At 45.7% G+C, this 19,841-nt stretch overlaps 1 protein-coding gene across 4 annotated transcripts in view; it reads left to right on the forward strand.

The window, feature by feature from the left end:
• SIK3 (SIK family kinase 3) overlaps positions 1-19,841 on the forward strand; it is a 77,487-nt gene that overhangs the window by 34,030 nt on the left and 23,616 nt on the right. For all 4 annotated transcript variants that reach the window (XM_088138838.1, XM_088138840.1, XM_088138839.1 and 1 more), the window contains exons 2-3: positions 11,033-11,149; positions 13,456-13,519. In XM_088138838.1, the coding sequence (XP_087994964.1) occupies positions 11,033-11,149; positions 13,456-13,519 (181 nt within the window). The remainder of the gene's footprint in view (positions 1-11,032; positions 11,150-13,455; positions 13,520-19,841) is intronic.

Below are 19,841 nucleotides of genomic sequence, written 5' to 3' on the forward strand. Positions count from 1 at the left end.
AATTATTATCTATAGCTTCCTCTAGGAACTCTTCAGGGCTGTTCTTCCCGTTTCCCTCCCCCCTTTAACAAGGTCCATGTAAGTCTCTTATTCTGCACTTCAGATAAGTTAGCTGAAACAAATTCCCTGATGGAACTGTGCATGAGATCTGGAGATTTTTATTCCTGTTTTGCCAACTGTTCACCTTCCACTCCATAATGCATCTTTGCAATGCTGGCCATGTACTCTGAAAAATTCTCTTTGGTTCCACTTGGGCTTTCCTAATCCGTGTGATGATTAGCGTTTCTGAGCCACACCAAGTTTGGAAGAAGCATTTGCTCCTGAGGAAAGGGCTGACTGGCTGGCTTCCTTTCTTTTCTGGGCCGCCGGGCCTTTTGTAGGATTGCAGCCCCGCCAGGGTTGCCTGGGGTCCCCTCCTTTTCTCTCTTTCTCAGAGGTTCAGGGCTGCGTCCGTGTGAGATGTTTTTTGTCTCCCCTCCCACGTGCCGGGATGAATGCCTGGGCACATGTGTGGGGAAAGCAGCTTAGAGGACAGAATGGTCTCTGTTGGATCATCTGCTTTCTATGTTTGTGTTTCCTTCATTAAACTGCTCGGTCCACCACTTTAGGCTGAACTTTGGGCTGCCTTCCCTGCAAAGGATGCGCTGGCTGGCAGAGCTCTCCTGAGGAGCTGCGGCCAGCCTCGTCCTGGTTGCTAGCGCAAGTAGTTTTGGCCAGAGGGGAAGCAGGCTGTGTCAGAAGGTAGCATCAAGGGTGCCCCTCCAGGAATTGGGGGGGGAGAGAGAGAGATTGGGCCTGCCCCCCGCCCCCCCCCAGCGTGATGCCCTGATGTGGTGAAATTTCTGCACAAAGGAGGGTCACAGAGAGTCCAGGCGAAGGGAGGGAAAGGGTCAGAACATGGGGGGGGGGGGGCAACACCAGGCATGAGGCAAGGCAGGCAAGAGGTGTGCGGCTTTTGCGAGGAACACAAGCCAGGTAGCAATACCCCACACAGGCAGCGTTTCCACAGGCACGTCAGGTTCTCTGAGCTTTGGGCACAGCAAAAGGAGTTGATTATGATCAATTTCTCCTCTTGTCATCTCTCCCCCGTCCCTGTCCCTCCCCCTCCCAGTCCTGGCACGAACTAAGTTTTTGTGTTTTGGCACCCAAACGGATGTCCCGGCATTCAAGCCAAAGGCACTTAATTCACGATTTCTAGTTCCAAGAGTTTGAGAAGAGCTTTGATGAGAAGCCAGATGTGGGGCTCTCAGGCGTACTGCCTACTCTCAGGGCCGGAGGGACTAGGCCCTGTGTTCAGTTTTGTTCCCCAGGGAGCATTTGGGACCTATTCAGCAGGTGACTGAACCGATGCAAGATGTATTGCTTGTCATGCTAATAAAAAAAGGAGGAAGTATATATATGTATTATGCGAGCCATTCTGGGCTGCCCAGATCACTGCTAAGATCTCGGAATCACTATACGTTACCACCGTGAGGCTTTCTATGCCCCACTGCATCATTTCCTGCCATGCCGGTGATTCCTCCAGAAAGCTGAGTGGAACGCGGGTACCGAAGATAGGCATGTTGCTCCTTTGGCTGATGCTGTCAATTGGTTGCCGGTTATTGGATTTAAATCCAGTGATTTATGAGGCCAGTAATATGTATAGATCTGGAAGAGATCACTTGGTGTTGGCCCCCCAAAAATACTTGGACTCTAGGTTCCATCGGGGGACCATGGCAATGCCTTACAGGAGTTGGGGGCCCCCGGCCTCTGGGCTGGGTGGCAGGTCTCGTGCGGAGGTTGCTTGCCAGGGACTCAGTAGCAGTCGAGTGGCAGGAGAGCGAGTGCTTCCGCTGGCCGCTTGCGAGGTGGGCATTCTAGAGGGGGTCGGTGGGCTTTCGCTTTTGTTCGGATGCGGCTGTAGAAGAAGAGCCAAAGGGGAGGGCGGTTCAGGGAATCGTTCATAATAATAGAAGCCTTACCTAATGTAGTGAAATGTGAGAATGATTATTCAGTGCATCTCATAGAGGGCAGTTGTATTTTCTCACCATATACATGAACGAATGTGTACTTTCTGTTGTCATGTCTGGAGGAAAGTGTCACAGGGGGTGTCTTCTAATCCCTTTTTAGAGGGAGCGCAAAAGTACCAGGTCCATTCAAGTATCCCTCTGACACAACACCCCAGGTTGCCCTTTCAGAATTCTTGACAAGTGATGGGCTGCTCAGTTGACCGTTTTTTTGGTTCCCTATGAAATGTTGGGAAGCAATTTTGCGAAGGGACCAAGGACTGCTTACCACGTGGGTGTCCAACAACAGGACAGTTCTCTGAAAACTGAAGTGAACGGGACCAAATTTGGTTTGGGGAAGGAAGCTGGCAAAAGAAAGATTGAGTGAAAAAATAGGCTGGATTTGGATTTTATTTAAATGGAAAAAAGCTCTCAGTCACTATGTGGCTCTTGTAGTATGAAGAGGGACAGTTGGGCCCTAGGTAGGCGATTGGGTCAAGTGCATGGCATGCAAGCTATAAGCCACCCAATGTTCCAAGTAACTAGGGGTGCCCGTGTACAAGGCCTGATGAGGTAACTGTCACGAATTCCCAGTCAAAGGCATCCAAGCATAGTGGGTGATCAGAACAGAACTGTAAAGTAGAAGAAAGTACGTTAACTTCTGTATGTTACTTTCCCAGAAAGCCTACAAGTTACAGATGTTACAGTCATATTTTTCTTGTCACTGTCTTAAGATGCATCCTTTGCTTTCTCCACCTATTCTCAAATCCTTGTAATTCTTATCTCCTTCCAAGTATCTGACCACTCTGTGCTCGGCTGTCCAAACTTATTTCAGGACAGAAAACCTTTATAGTTCTATAAATCCTCTTCCAAAACATTATTTCCTGGTAACCAAGTTCTATTGATACAATATAAATCTTGTTTATGGCCATTACATTTATATAATTATATACCCATATTCTCATACTAACAATCACCAAAGCCCACATCAAACCCAGCAAGAGTAATACACTGTGGGATAGGAAAAAGGATGTAAAAGAAAGTCTTCTTTGTGTCAGGCTCAGTTTCTTGTGACTTTATGGACATGTCTATGTAGTTTTATTGGCAGAAATACAGAAATGGGTTGCCATTGTTATAGATCTATAGGATCTTCTATGCGTAGACAGTGAAGGTCCTGCCAAACAAGTCAGGAGCATGAGCAATTGTTTTCAGAGTGCTTTATTAGAAGATATTCTACAAGCACACACACATCCATTTGCAGGCACACAATGTGCGTACAAAATCCCATACCTTCTAGGATTTCTTTTTTTTCCACTTTCCAATCCAGTCTACAGTTGTATGATTTCTTGGTGGTCTCCCATCAAAGAACAGACCAGGTCCAAACTTGTTTCATCTTTTTAAGAGATGTACTTAGTACTAAGTACTGCCATCTATCTGGGGAGGAATATATAGCAGTGCAGTGTAAAAGTATAAATCTATAATTCTTTTGTTAGACTGTAGAACCAAAAAACCCTAAAAGAATTCTAGCACCAAAAATTAAAATATGTATAAAATTAGTATTATGAATACTAATTCATAAATATGTTGATATAGCCTGACATTGCGTTAGCTTCCAAAATGCTCTCAGACGTGGAGAATATAAACTATCCACTGCAGTCCTAAACATGCTTCAGCTTTGCTGGGTCTCTCAATTGCAGCAGGCAAAAAATTGAATAAATAAATGAAATTATTATGATTCTCTGAAATAGTGAGTCCTCAATGTACCTAAAAATAAACTCTTTTTAAAAAGGTGGAATATTTATTATTTATAAAATATATATAGATCAGGCCGATCAAGATCATTAACATTGTTTGAGGATACAGTAGGCATATATCTACTTCATATAATTCTCTTCAGAGTTTTCTAAAATCTTATATCTACTTGGAGATCTTGAAAAGTTGGGAGGATGATTTGGGTTGTGAACTTGATGGATCTCATTTCTGGTACAGAATTCATTTTAAATGTATCTCAGCAAATCTTCCAGAAGTGACCGGGAAAGTAGTCCCTAAGTGTTATGGGCCTGGCTGATGGGTCAGAGTCTGCACTGGAGGAGCAGGGCTTGACAACTCCTGACCTGGCAACACAGGAACTGATGGGCTCCCAGTTATCTGCAGAGGTAGTTCAGAAAGAGGAGAACCTCTTGGAGGATGAATTGCAAGTCTGGAGCAGGCAGGTAATCAGCCAGCTGTTGCAGCAGGAGGCTAAGTTGCCTGACCTAGAGCCTGAGCGATTCTCAGCCCTCATACGTGCAGCAAGATCAAGCGAGTAGAGCAGAGATGTTCAATGAGACTCCTCAGAAGAAAGAGGCGTGACTCAAGAAAATATAAAAGAAGGACATGGACATCAGACTTCTGTTGGCAAGCAAGTTTCCAACTTTGGACCTGATTCTGAGTGTGCAGCTTCTGATTCTCTAGCTGACCTCTGGACTGGTACAAGACTACACTCAGCTCTGATTCCTGGACCTTGGAGTTGTCTGCATGGCACTTCGGCTTCTGAAGTAAGCTTGTTTGTTTCTCCTGAGCTCCCACATTCCTGTACTGTGGTGAGTGAGTTTTATAGCCCCCATGAAGACCTCTGATCTACATCTGACCTTCTGTGCTTATAAATGCTGGCACAGGACACTAGGTAGCATTACCCTCTTCTAAAATTCACTCTAAATAATTTCCAGTGTTTCTTGGTTGATGGGTGGTGTGGCAGAAACAAGTGGGTACAAGTTGCTGTCTTTGATGGCAGTGCCCAGCTAGTCTCTGCTTTGGGTTGAAAATGTAGGAAAAAATTAGAAAAACCACCCAACAACTCTCCATAATGAATCTTCCAGTTGGCTTATTATCTATACTTCCTAGTGTATGTAAATCGATGTGTTATAAGAAATTAATCTGGTCTTATTGTTAACTGTTATTTTGCTGTTATAAATAGTGGAATCCTCAAAGGACATGTCTTATTGGATGAGCGGCATTGAGAGATGGAAAATGTATTTCAAGAAGTCACCAAGAGTTGAGTTCACATAGACTTTATTTAAATTTGTAAATCTGTTAATGTTTCTGCTGAAGGATTATGCTCAAGAGGAGCTTCCATGGAAAGTGGCATTGATACCATCATAGTCTGTACTGCCAAGCAGGGAACACTGGCTATGAGAGAAAGTGGCTGTGAATGTGTGAGGAAGGAGAGCGAGTCATGCAACCTTTTCTTCCCTTCAGGTTGACAGTATTTGCTTTACTCTTTAGCTAAAGGAAAGCAGTAGAGTGATGCCGACATGGCAACTTCCAGGAGGCAAATGTGTAAAAGGCCCATTGTCCTTACTTTGGAGCGCATTGCCCATGAATAGCATTGACGGACAAGAAGCACAGGATTGATCTGTGCAAGGATCAGAGCTAAACCAAGGGCTTCTCTTGAGTATGGCTTGTCATTGCTGGTAGCTTTTTTTTCTGCCTGGAAATGGCAGGCTTGCTGGAATTCTGTATGGATGGGGCAGACACAGGAAATAACAGCTTTGCCTTTGGCGTCCTTTGTTCAGAAGGACCCTGAAATTGCATTCACTCTGCTGTTAAATGCACTCATTGCCTCAACACGTGATACTGATGTTCATGTTTAAGGTTAATTGCCTGAATCTGCTGAGAAAATGGAGGGTAATGGAGAGGTTGGCTGTCTGTCCATGCAGCAGGTGTTTCTCAAGTCCCGTGCTTATCCTCGAGGCTGGCCAGTCTTTGTCCCATTGCCCCACTTTCTGCCACCTGGAGTAGCCCCTCCCATTTCTTGGTTGCTAGAACAGAAACATATTGCAAGTTGATAGACCTTTGTCTCCCCCCAAATCTCCTGGTCATCTGCCCCTAAAAGATTGAGCTTTGTTGTGCTTGCTTCATTCTTCTTTGAGCTCCAGTAGTGCAAGGTATAACTGTTCTAGGCTTGCTTATTTAAAGACAGGTGACTTCCAGTCCTTAACATGTCCCATTTCTGCTAATATCTGTGTCCTTCTATTCCTTGTTTACAGCCAAAAGATTCCTTGCTTTTATCCGGATTCATGCCAGTCAGTCAATCAGTCAAGGTTTTTATATGAATCATCTCATTCTACACCATTCTTGTCTTGGATAATAACTTCTACCTTTTGCAGAGCACTAATGCTTAGGACTAGCTCCAGCCCAGATCTCAGAGGAAGGCCATTTTCACTTGGGGAAGGAGCAGCTGTTGCAGATAGTCGCAGGAAGTAGGGCACTGCAAGTCTCCCTTGCAAAGTCTAGAGGTCCAGGATGCTGAGAAGCCTCTGAATGGCTGCTGTTGCATGTTTTTCTGCCTGCTTGATTTGGTAAGAGAGATTGCTTGGAATCTCACGTGCTGATGTGATCCTGAGAATCAGGGCAGCCCAGGTTTCCCAGTCCTCCATGGGGTTTATTACGCAAGAGCACCAATAAAGTATCTAGGTTTAGAGCCTCTTCCAGCTGAGAGGTATGTGCATGCACCAGTAAAAATGGCATCCAGATGCTAGGAAGTGGACATGTCCCTTCCAATTGTTGCATTTTGATCTGCATTTAATTTGAGGCTGGATGGAAGAAAAAGTGGAATTTCCAGTAGCGGTTTGATAATGTGGAAAAGAAACGAAGCAATAACTAGGATGGAGTGGGAGGCAGGGAGAGAGGAAAACGGCCCTAAAATTCTCCTCTCTGTTTCTCTAGCTATCATCTAGCCTTTGTCCCACTCCTCAGTTTGTGGTCGTTTCATAATTGCATTTTCCATCTTAGTGTCTTGATGTGCTTGAACTGAGGTGAGTTTTGCCTGGAGAACTCAGACCAGCCTCCCCAAACTTCTTTGGCCAGGCTGGTCTGAGAAATCTGGGTTGCAGTCCCAACAAAGGCACCCAAGGGGCATTAATTTTTTATTGTTTCTAGGGTGACTGTTTTGATTCTTTGGGCTCTTATTTCCTCTGCTTTGGCTGGCTGTGCTCATTTTCTATAGGGCATTCTGGACTAAGGAGCCAGAAGGATGTCTTCCCAGGACAGTTCAGGGGGTCATTCTTGCAGTGTGGGTATCAGCTAGTGCCACCTGTTGGCTGCCCACACAAAGAAAGCCAACAGATGGCCTGGACACATTTGGCTTTCTCCATCCGAGAAGTGTCAAGGTTATGTTTGTAAATACAGTGGTACCTCGGGATACGAACGCCTCTACTAACGAACATTTCGGGTTACGACCAGCTTCAGCAGGAAAATTTTACCTCGGGCTAAGAACTTGCCTCTACTTACGAACCGGATCCGTGGCCATTTTCCCTGCTGTCACGCAGTCGCGGCTTCCTGTGGGCGAGGTCGCGGTAGCAAGGAGATGTTCAGTGAGGCTCATGGTGTGTTTTGCGGTGTTTTGTGAAGGTTTTTGGTGTGCGTGTTAGCATGGCTCCAAAGAAAATGCAGAGCAGGCTTGGCGGGAGTCAGGCTCTGAAGAGGAAATTGCCTCGGGTTGCGACCAAATTCGGGCGGAGGGCGGAACGGATTAACCGGATTTACATTGAACCCTATGGGGAAATTCGCCTCGGGTTGCGACCAAATTCGGAGGGCGGAACGGATTAACCAGATTTACATTGAACCCTATGGGAAACTTTACCTCGACTTGAGACCAACTCGAGTTGCAACCAGAGTCACGGAACGGATTAAGTTTGTATCCCGAGGTACCACTGTACAGGGTTGCGAAGATCAATATGGTTTAAAGAAGTGAACCTACATTTGAATTGTGCAGTACATCAAAAACATGGGACATCACTATATGGGAAAAATGGACAAGTTGAGCATGGGGAAGGCAGCAAGAAAATTATTCAATGTTGAAATGACAGTGCGGCCCATGATTTGCTGTCTCAGATTGCTGATACATGCATCCATTTATGAACTGGCTTACCAGTACAGTGGGAAGATTGATCAGTGTTATCCCCTGTAGTCAGAGTTTGATGATGTGTTTAATAATTGGGCTGAATGATTTCCTATGTAATGTTTTTATTGTTTTCTTTTGCTGTTTTGGCAGAAGGGAGGGCAGAGTATAAACCAGGTAGATATATAAATCAGTAAAGTCATGTTAGAGTGATCCTGATTTCCAAAAGCACTGCACAATAAGGCAATGTTTTTGGAAACCTGAATTGTTCTAGTATGAAGTTATTTATTCATATATTTATTTGATTTATAACCTGCCTTCAGCATAGGTGATCTCCTGACAGCTAACAAAATTTAAAACAAAGCAGAATATAAAAAGTTTAAAATACAGATTAACGCTAAAATAAATAAGTAATAAATTTTTAAATTTTAGATGTATTATGTATTTTATGTATATTTATGTATATTTATGGTTTTAATGTTTTTGTAAGTTGCCCAGAGTCCCCCATTGGGGGGAGATGGGCGGGGAGAAATCTGATAAAATAAATAAATAAATAAAATAAATAAGTTTGAAAAAATTGTGATGGCAGCATCAGTAATGAAGCAGATCACATGCTTGGCCAAGTGTGTGAGAGTAGCTCTCCATAGTTTCTCCTCATAGCTTTCTGGTTTTCATTCTCTTCATATCTGCATATGGACAGTAAAGCTCTTGCCTGCCTCCTTAGCAAATGTGAGAGCGCAGAATCAGAAGCCAGCATGCTCTCTGCTGGAAGCGGAGGCATAGGCTATGCCCTCGCTGTGCATCATACAAGAATGGACTTTAATCCCCTTCTGCTCTCTGCTGTACGGTACTGGCTTATGTCCCTTCAAGGAGAATAATATTGGCAGCTTTGATTACTCTTTCTGATTCTGATTGTGATCATCTAGGCTTCTGTCTCTGCCTGCTTACCTGCCATTTGTGGAAATGTTTTTTCCTGTTGCTGGGTTAGGCACATATTGCCAACCAAAATGTGAATTGAGAGGATGATGATTCTGTGAGCCAACTGTCTGGCCCTTGCAGCTAACAGTAAGCTCAGTAAGGTTGCCTTCAGATTTGACAGGCTGATCACAGGCTCTAGAAGCCTGTAATATTGGTCAGGATGTCAACCACCCAGTTAACTCAGTGATTATCTCCTTGTTTTTGTTTTTTTTAAAGCACCAGCAAAGCTTATTCTGTGTTACTGTACACACACTTCCAGATGAAGCCTTCACTGTGAAAGCACTCCTGCTCAATCAGTTTTCTTGGAGGTACAGCAGACACTGGCATCTCCTATCTGTAAACCTCCCATGTTTGGGCTGTTAAGGACAGATAGCTGCAGGATGACTTTTACTGTAATGCTGTGAGCCTTCCTGGGAGTGGCGGGCAGGGCTTCCCGACTAAGCAAGTTTTTTTTCAGTCTTGCTCTTTCTTCTCTTGCTTTCCCACCAATGAGCAGTGCTGTCCCTCTGTTTTTGTGCTTCTGCAGCAGCAAGCCAGCAGCTTGTGGAAAGGAAAGGATCCCTGTTCTCCTGAACAGGGCCATGTAAACATGAAAGTTGTGACTCGGGAGGCAAGAGAGATTGCATGCCATTCTGGGCTGCTGCAAGGGGCTTGAGTAGGCAGGAAGAGCTGATGATAAAACATTCCACTGGATGAGCAGCAAAGGAGAGAGTTCCTGTCCTTTTTGCTCCCAACTTTTGCACCAGGAAAGTGGCACAGATTTGGGTTTCGTGTGGAATTGAAATCTCCATGGTGACAGATACACAGACATGAAAACAGGTGGCTTCAAACACTGGAGCAAATGTCTTAGCAAGGATCCGCTGGTATGGAATGGGACGTATCCTGGGGAAAGCAGTGGAGAAAGCAGCAACAGTGACTGAGCAGTATGGAGAACAGCAAGCAGCATTGTTAATGGGCTTCCTCATGGGCTTCCTCCATCTGTTCCCTCAGCTGCTGGTAGAGTTGTTTCTGCACCGGGCAAGGATGTGGGTTAAGGAGCTTAGATTTGTAAGAATTTGGATGGATGTGTCTTTGAAAGTTTTTTTTTATACTTATGTATATGTTGGATTTATATCTCACCTTTCCTTCAGGAGCTCAAAGCAATGCAGGTAGTGTTCCCTCTTCCCATTTTTTCCCCATGAAAACAACCTTGTGAGGTAGGTTGGGCTGAGAGAGGTGGTACCAGTAGAATAAAAGGAAACTTCCATTTAGAGTGGTTGGCAACCCATACTCTGCCAACTGGTCTTCTATGAAGTGATGCTCAGGGAGAGTCTGAGAGTTCAATGGCACACAAAACTGGTAACCAGGAGGCTTAATAGTCCATACTTTGAAGGGGGCTGAGACTGAAGGCTTGTTTGTTAGCAACAGAGATAGGACTAGCATGTGGCTTTGTTAGGCAAGAGTTAGAACTCTTCAAGTAATCCATAATCAAATCCTCTGACATCCCAGATACTAAACTGTGGGTGCTACATAGAATTTTTGCAGTTGAAAGTAGCTCCACAAGATGGAACTCTTGGTTAGGTCAATCTTATTTTCTGGATGTTTTGGATTAAAAATTATCTGCTTGAGTAGAGAAAAGCTTTATTTGATTGCCTGTGTTACTTTCAATTGTAAAAATAACATCTTCAGAAATTTCTAAGATATTTATAGAGTCTATTTGCTATTCACACTAGAAGAGCAAGGTTATTTGATACAAGAACCTCCAAGCACCCAGGTCTGGTTCATGCCTAAGGATTCACACATAACGTGGTTTTCTTGCTCTTGGTTTAAATTAGTATGTGAACTGGGCCACTATGACTAGTTCAGAATGGTTGGTGTTATGCATGAATGCAAGCAATATGCACAATCTTCCTCGAAGTAGTACGTTCATGGGAAGCCAGTTTAGAGAAGGTCACTGGCATCTCTGTCACAGATATTAGGGTTTTTTGGAATGTTCTTTAGAATTAGAGATAAATTATTGAGTTCAATAGACGAATAAGTTTACTTGCTCTCTGGTGGTTTTATGCTCTCAGTGCCTTGGGTATAATGCTTTCCTAGAGAATGAATCAGCCACAGACATTTTTTACTGCAAGGAGCATAATTCTTCTTTATTCCACCTGCCCATTCTGAGATTGGGTTTGATAATAACTAGTTTCATTTACACTTTTAGGTTGCAATAAAGATAATTGATAAGACTCAGCTGGATGAAGAGAACCTCAAGAAGATTTTTCGAGAAGTTCAGATTATGAAGATGCTCTGCCACCCTCATATCATCAGATTGTATCAGGTATGAAAGTTGAGTAACTGAGATGGGGGCAGGTTTCTTGGTAAAAACTCTGGGTTGGGGCAGGTGATGCCTCAGACTTCAGTCATTTAATCTAAAGTGAACCTCTGCATTTCACCAGTGGGGTGGCATTTGGAATCTGCACTGTTAAGGCCTCCTGTGCATTTATGCCCAGCACAATCAATAGGCCTCTTGGTGGTTCACAACAAATTAATATAATGGTTATAGAGTAAAGCATTTACGGTGAATACATAACAGTAGGGCATAAAGCTAAAATAAAAGATAACCGTAAAACATCAGTGAGGAGGAGCTTTTCATCAGTTGACTATTGGAGAAGATGTTATAGAATCTGTAGTCCTCTCCTCCACCAAGGCCTACTCATAGTCACAGGGCGTCTTTCAAGGGAAGCATGTTGGCATCTTGAGGCTCCATATATATCGTTGTTAAGACTGACAGACCAAGGATAACCTCTGGTGTCTTATTTGGACAAAGGACTCCTGTTTCCTGTAATCTTAAGAGCTGTTGGGTATGTCCCCCGCCCCCTTGAAGGAAGCATGAAAGAAAATCCTCTGGAGGTAAAAATGGGCTCTTTGTTTTGCGCATCCAGCTGTGTTCAGCCGAAGCTCCTCCCAGTTTTGATTCCAGACCCCTGTCTTGTTCCTCAGCAGCTCCTTCAGCCTCCTCAGAAGCAAAAAAGATGTCCCCCTCTCCAACAGAAATGTACCTGTGAATTCCCCCCTTACCCTGTCACCTGAGTGTTTAGATTTTATAAAGAAAATACTGGAGAGCCGTAGATGCCTGGCTAAAGTTTTGGACTTCTTTCTGAGCTGCAGGTGTTCAGGTGGCAGGCTCCCCTCACCAGAGGCTTATGCCAGAGATACTTCTAGAGGTTCATCAGGGATTCCCAGGCATTCCTTTTTCCTTCTGTTTGTCAAAAATGAAGCCCACTGGGCCACAGTAGTAATGTTGATCGGTGTGAGGCCTCTGTATGGTCTTCCAAGTTCATCAGCCCACAGCGCTCCTGCCAGGAATTCTCCTTAAAGGCCACTGATAGTTCACCTGACTTATTTTTGAAAAGCTTGTGGGAAAGGGCTTTCCCTGGGCCCTCCTTGGCAGTCAGAAGGCCTGTAGTGGGACAGCTGCTGCTAAGCCCTGCTTCTCTTCGATCACGTTGCGAGAGCCTGAGAAGTTTACTGAGAGGGCTTCCAGAAGTCTGCCTGTCCCATCAGGGCCCGTAGCTTGTTTTATTTCTTCTGTTTTTAATCTGACCTGTAATAAACATGCTCTGAATTTGCAGCAGAATTCACATTATTTATGTCCCTGGCTAATGGGGCAGAGCGGGAGGGGGGCAGCTACTATATTTGAGGAACCCCAGGTAAAGACGTCTTCTTATTTTCGTATCTTGCTCGCAAGCCACCTGTTTTTCCCAGCTCATTACTCCCTGCAGCTCAGTATGCCCACCACAGGAGGGACGTTGCATCCCTGTTGGTCACCCCACCCTCCATGTCCCGCTCCAAGTACACGTGGACCATAGTTAGAAGGGATTTTGTGGCCAACCCTAGGGGTTTTCATGGTATGTCTCCATGTTTTGAATAAACCTGGGATGGACACAATTCTGCCCATCCAAATATGTTACAATGACATCAGGAGCCAAGATTGTTTGATGCGGTAGGTAGTGTTTAGTATGTTATTTTTGCCATATTCCCAGCACCCATTGGAATGGAGAGATTTGCCCAGATGGTTACTGCTGATGGTGAGGTGTTTGACTTGCTCGAAGGCCATTCTTTCTTCAGGGGACATGTACTTTTGCTGGTGATTCAGTGGAGCTCCAGAAAGCCAAGATGGAACTTAATTTCAGCTATGAAAATGTCTTAAAGCATCTGATACAGAAGCCCACTGAGGCTGATCTCCCTACCAGCAAAAGCATCAAGGAAGCATTCTGATTAGATGGTCAAATTCTAAGAACTATAGTGTGGATTAGAAATGATTGATTTAGATATATCCTCAAGACACATTAGTGATGATAATAATATATTTTTAGCAAGGCTTGAGTAGCCCCTTTCTCCCCCCCCCCCATGTGAGAAATTCTGAGAGTTAGGCAGTCCTCTTTTGACCTGGGAAACGCCCTGCCAGCCTTTCAAATTGGCACCTGGCCTCTCTCTTGCTTGACTCTCCTCAGCTGGCTTTAGGCATTCCAGTATGGCATTTGGTGCATCTAACATGTGAAAAATACTTCTGTGGATCAAAAAGGAGAAGCCAGTAAGCTGTACGTGTTTGCCCTCATCAGCTACTTTTTTGTCCTTGTGCAGGTTATGGAGACGGAGCGAATGATTTATCTGGTGACAGAGTATGCTAGTGGAGGGGAAATATTTGGTAAGTACATTGATTGCCCTATTTAATCAAATAATATACTCGGTCAACTCTGGTAAATAAAACAACTAACCCCTTTGTTTATTTTTTGGCTGATGCTGTTTGGTATTGGAAGTTTCCACTGCTGCCGTTATTGTGTGGAAGAAAGATTGGTGAGCTCTGATGCACTTGTGGCAAAAGGAAAGAGAGAAAAGATAATTCTGATGGGGTTTGCCATAATTAAAATGTGAAGACTTGGGAAAAGTGACAGCATGTTTACACGTCATCTCAAAACTGCTGTGCTTGCAAGCGATTTGGATAGTGCAAAGCTAGTTGGCTGTAACTCAAGGCTGATGATCTATGGCAGCTTCAGGGGAGAGACGGAAAGGGCCTCGGTTTAGCCAAGAGCCCCGAAGAGTGTTTCACGCTCGAAAAGAGCATCATCCTTGTGGCTAGGCCACAGCTTGCGAAGTCAGGAAAGGCCCCTGGCTAATTCCATTTTGGTTGCAACAAGGCTTACTTTTCCCTTCCTTCTCCCCTCCCCACTCCAGTGTATACATCTTTATTAAAGCACTGTCAGAAGTCAGAAAGCACTGTTGCTCTTCACGTTTCATGAGGGGCTGCCCAGAGTTGCTCAAAATAACCTGGCTGTTTCTCCCTGGACCAGCATTTACCGGCCATGCAGTGTCAGCATGTAAGAGACAGGCAGGCCACCAATCCCAGGGTGCCATTGAGGCTGGAGGCCCCTGTGAAGCAGAGAGCAGGGAACAGGTGGAGCTTTGGGAGGACCTCAAGGGAGTGGGCTCAGTCATAAGGGTAGAGGAGAAGGCCTACTTTTAAAAGAATCCCACTACCTGTGGAGCACCTGCTCTTAGTATTTTGGAGGAGGGAGCAATGAGAAGAGTAAGGTGAGAAATTGCCTTAGACCCTCTAGATCAGTTGTACCAAATTATCCATTTAGGTTTTTCTAGGCTAAAGGTTTAGATAGAAGGGCTGTTTCTATCAATTGGTCAACAGAGTTTAAAGGAGAACTGCATGTTAGACGCAAAATATGTTCAAGGAGTGCTCTGTGGCCTGCAGTTCGGTGTTTTGGATTTGACTTTCTGGTGAAAGGGCACAGAGACACACACTCTGCAGGTTGCACCTGGGAAGGGTGCGTGTTTGTGTGGGGAATATTTGTTGTGCACAAGCCAGATATCTTCTGTTCCTCTCCCTACCCTAGAAGTGGAATTGCTCTGAGAGCTCCTGGGGCTGTGCCTTCTTGCAGGCAAAGATTTGCACTCTCCAGCAAGTTGCATCTGCTGGCTGCCAGTAGCTTTGCCTTGCTCTTGGAAGCCCTGCAAGCTGTAGTTGTTTCTTCTTACTTGGAGCAGCTCATTTGCCCAAGCCATCCAACCCTCACAGTCCAACACGCCTCCTTGTTATCAGTTATATTCTGTGGTCTCCACATTCCCTATCCCCTCACCCCGAGTTCTTCTCAGCTGCTTTGTTTCAGCCCCAGATTCCTCATTTGTTAGAAGTCTACTCCTGCTCCGCATTTTCTAGAGAAAAGCCACTTGGTAGCTCCAGGGAACTGGAGGGAACTATTTGCTAGAGAGACTATTTCTCAGTCTGGCTTGAGGCCTTCAATCCCCAAAGTATTCTCTGGAGCAAGAAGCTGTGGGCCATCTTTTAGGGCCAGGCACCTGGCTTCTGTTCAGCATCTCCCCACTTTGTGTGATGACATGGCTGGTTCTCAGAACATCTCCCAAGGAGGCTTTCCTTGCTGTAGCTCTAAAACTGGCTTGCTTCTGTTGACATGGCAGCTCTGATGGTAAAAAGGTACCTAACCTCAGAGGAGTTTAAGTGGTGTTTCAAGTGCCTTTTGAATGTCAGTCAACTGGCCCAGACTTGTGGTAAGAGAAGGAAGCTGATTCCAGGAGTGTCTCCCAAGGAGGCTTTCCTTGCTGCAGTTCTGGCAGAGAGGGGGCAGGATTCTTGCTGGCTTCAGATTAAGCCAGCATAGTTGGCTCTGATTTCCACCAGTGCTGGCTATATAAATGCTGGTGAACAGCATGCAGCTCTTGGAGAAACAGGGCTGACTGAGTCACTGGAATAGCTGCCAGCTTGTGACTAGATGGGCAAGCAGGGTCTGCATCTTCCCTAGAATGACTAGAATTGACAGGGGAGAATTAGAGGGAATGATCATGCATCGCCTTCCATAAAAATATTGCCCTCCCAGTAAGGCAGTTTCAAATCATTTAGGAGTCACTATCTGGCAAGAGCTTTTTAAAATGACACAATAATTTATTTGTCATTAAGAAAAGAATGTATCTAAGAAAAACAAACAAAACACCCATTTGGATACAAGAAAGAGAACACGAAATGACTCTGCTGGCTGCATCCAACTGTGGTAATTCTTAGAAAGTTACCAGCCTCTTTGTGGGAAGGCTCTGTTCCCTCTAGCCGGGTTGCTAAGCAGATGTGTTTGTCATGGAACAGGCACGCTCCCAGGGGCATCTTTCCTGATCCTTAAAAAAAAGTCTCCCTCCTTAACTGAGGGAGCAAGCAAGGAATACTGGGCATCTCCTCCCTCTAGCTGGGGTCAGACTGCTGGAATTCGCTGGGAGACCAGATTCCCGCTCTGATTCTGGTGTAGTTTATTATTGCAGTGCTAAAGAGAGGAAGCAGGGTTGAAGGGCAGAGATGGACAGGAACCACCTGGGCAGGGAGGACGGAGTGGAAGGGGGCCCGGGCTACCCTTGGGTGCCTCTCTTTGCCAGCTGGGAGGCTGCAGGAGAGGCGAAGACGACCTCCAGAAAGGAGCTGGGTGCAGGTGGGGATGGGAAAGAGGGCTGCTTTCCTGGGGAGCACCCAAGGCCATGCCCCCCCAAGCCTTTGGAGTCCAGAGCCTGACTTAGGTTTGGAGAGAGTGTCCTAATTTTGGAAATGGTTAAATGGGGAAGGAGCGCAAATATGTGCCTTTAGGAACCAACAGGGCATCTCCTCTTCTCCCAAACAACCACTTCTTCAGAACAGCTGACCGGACCGACCAAAAAGAAGTTTCATTTTGCTTCCCCACAGAAACCATGTTAATTACAGAGTGGAAGATGAATGTCTGCTTCACAGAATGAATATAAAGCTGAAGTTTTTTCTTCAGGTGGCTGTTTTGCCAGAATGCCCACAGATTGTTGATTTATGGAACAGTAAATACTTTGTCTCTGTGGAGAGAGCGCTATTCATTACCTGATGCTGCGTTTCTAATGCATTTTGATAGTGACTCTCCCTCCTCCAATTAAAGTCTGTTTCTTTGAAAAACTCTTCAGGGAAAGGCTGAGGTCAAAGGCTGCACTCTTGTGTACACACATTTAGAAGTAAGTCCAGTTAAATTTGGTTGCTGTAGAGGTGGTGTTCAAATGATAAGCCAAGCCAAGTCCTGGCTTACCCACACAAGCAGCAGCACTTTGCTTTGATGCTTCTTGCTGACTTCCTTTGTGAGCAGCTGCCACTAGCAAGCCAGGCTTGGTTTTGGTTAGAACCATACACAGGATGTGGCCTTTGGTGCAGCTTAGCTTCCACCATAGCTAGAATTCTCCATGGGGAACCCGAACAGATCCTCTGGGCCTATCCTGCTGGGTCTCCCAAAGTACTAAAAATCATGTGGCAAGCCAGGTTACACTACAGGAATGGTACCATCTGGACCAGTTCCCGCCCAGAACAAATAAGCCATTGATGCTACAGGTCATAGCTTGACATACGGTTGAACTGCAGTTTATTTAACAAACCATAGTTACCACATTGTAAATTCAGCCACAGTGTGATTGCTCTCTGGTGGAGGTTTCCTTTGCTTAACAAGGATGCTGCCTTGTTTGCAGTAGAACTTAAAGCTGGTTCCTAAAGACTTTCATTTCACAGGTCCAGAATAGTTTCCATTCATTGGCCTACAGATTTTCATTTAACATGTTCCTTTGGCTGTGAGCATTCTGTCTTGAATCTGCAAATCTCAGCTGTTTTTATTTTGGGCCTTATGCATTTGTATGGGGAAAGGAATGGGTGGTCAGAAGAAATAAGGGAAAGGGTTCACTGGAGTGATGTGCAGCTAGTTCATGGAATTCATCTCCATAAGACACGTGACAGCCACAAGCTTCGAGGGCTTTGTCATTTAAGAAGGTTCTGTCTGTCCAGACTGCTAGTTGTGGTGGACTGAACACATTCAGAGACAGTTTTTTTGTGGGGGGGGCATGCAGGTCTCACATGAGTCAGAGTCCCAGCAGCATCTGCCCAGCCACTGTGGGAAAGAAGATGCTGGATTTGAAAGGAGCCATGGATCCAGTCCATTTCCAGGTTGACTGCTCCAAAAATCTCCTAAGGGGTTAGAAAAATTCTGTCACTGGAATAACTTTCTCCACATCCACATGATCAGGAGTGTTGTCTGAAGTACCACACCAGCAGCTGCTAGTTCAGAGTGGGGGCTGCTTTCTTCCTGCTCCAGGATAAATATAAAAGCAATTATTTTTAAAATAAATACAGGTAGTCCTTGACTTATGTCCATTTGTTTAATGACCATTTGAAGTTATGATGGTGCTGAAAAAAGTGACTTACAACTGGTCCTCACACTTATGACCATTGCAGTGTCCCCACAGTCATGTGATCAAAATTCAGGTGCTTGGCAACCAACGTGTATTTACGACAGTTGCAACATCCCAGGATCATGTGATTGCCGTTTGTGACCTTCCCAGGGGGCTTCCAATAAGCAAAGCCAATGGGGGAAGCCAGATTCACTTAACGACTGTGGCAAAAAAGGTCATAAAATCTGGCGTGACTCATTTAACAACTCCATTGCTTAGCATTGGAAGTTCCAGTTCCAATTGTGGTTGTAAGTCGTGGACTACCTGTACACCCAAATATCACTCTGCCACCAGCCTTCTTGTTCTTTGACCCTTGAGCTTTCCCTACAGTCGCATTTTTGGATCTCTGCATTCTAAAATGTAAGCTTTCTGGGCCTTTTGGCCTGCCCTCCCTGCCTGCCTCTCTCATACATGCACACACATACAACTCTGTTTTCTTTTAGCACATACTGTGCAAAAATGTATCTCACCCAGGTGTGAAATGTTACTGCACAGGTAGAAATGCAACAAGTGAAAACCAACCCTTCTTGGGCAGGTTTATTTTTAATAGAATGTAGTCTCAGTAGCTACAAAAGAGCCAAGGAGACTTCAGTTGATCTGCAAACCACAGTGAGACTCCACCCCAAATTGTTATGACCCAAAGGGGTCCTACCCTTTCTTGGGCCAGAGCCACGCTTGGCCTTTGCGCGTCACTGCACTGCTGAGAGGGCAGGCAGAGCCAGAGCAAAAACTAAAGTTTAAATAGAATTAAAATACACATTTACTGTGGTTACTCCCTTCGTCTGGGATCATGTTAAAAGTTACGTTTTGGCAGCAGCCTCTTGGGAGGTGGTCTGGAGGCTGTGTGGAAGGGTTTGGGGAGCTGAAGGCCACGGCCCCTCTTGCGCAGGGCGAGTTGCCAAGAGGAGAATCAAGCCGTCTTTGTGGCCTGCGCATCCTCCTCCTGCTGCCAGCCCCTGGGCCTAGCCAGCCACCCCCCCAGGCTCAAGAGGGCCGGGAGCAAGCCTGCAGTTCTCTTCCTGGGCTGTCTGTGTGCTGCTCTCCCTGGTCTGGGGAGACCCCTCCCAGCCCCTGTTCTTCCCACATCTCTAATGTGGAGGCGGCCCTTCCTCGCCCCTGAAGGCCTGCGCTTGTTTGCCCAGCCCTCCTCTCCCCAAAGGCAGTCTGGCGGAATGTGCTCCGTGATGCCGATACCATAGGTGTTTGCGATTGTGGCAGGAGCAAGCACCTGATGGGGCTGGGAGCTGCTTCTGTGGCACTGCTCCTGTCTGGGGCCGGGACTGCGGGGCATCCAGAAACTGACCAGGACATTGGTTGTTAGCCCTTCAGGCAGAGGCTGCCCTGCCATAGGTGTTCAACCCTTTCTGTGGCTGAAGGTCGCTTTGTTACCCACAGTCCTTGACGGGTGTCCAGACGAAGGGGTCCAGTTGCAGAAGTGGTGCTTTGCATGCCCCTGGCACGCTCCTTGGCATTCAGGCTCCCCCTCCTCCCCAGCAGCATCCTTTTGTTCCAGCCAGGCAGGCCAGGGGCACTGTTCCTTGGGGGCCCTTGGTGGGGGGGGGGTTGAGGCTTTGGCTAAACCACCAAGCCAACAGGGTCCTGGCACCTCACATCTAAAGGCAAGCTTTAGGCCAGCTCCCTCCCCAACTCTTTATTAAAGGACTGCTTTGGGATCAGCTGGATGGCTACATCCACCTCCCCTGTGTTCTTTGGTCAAAGGCACGAGGAGGAAACTCACC

Source organism: Python bivittatus, unplaced genomic scaffold (assembly GCF_059951505.1).
Source record: "Python bivittatus isolate LINGU-HERP-01145 unplaced genomic scaffold, Pbiv_v1 ctg000320_np1212, whole genome shotgun sequence".
Taxonomy (NCBI): Eukaryota; Metazoa; Chordata; class Lepidosauria; order Squamata; family Pythonidae; genus Python; species Python bivittatus.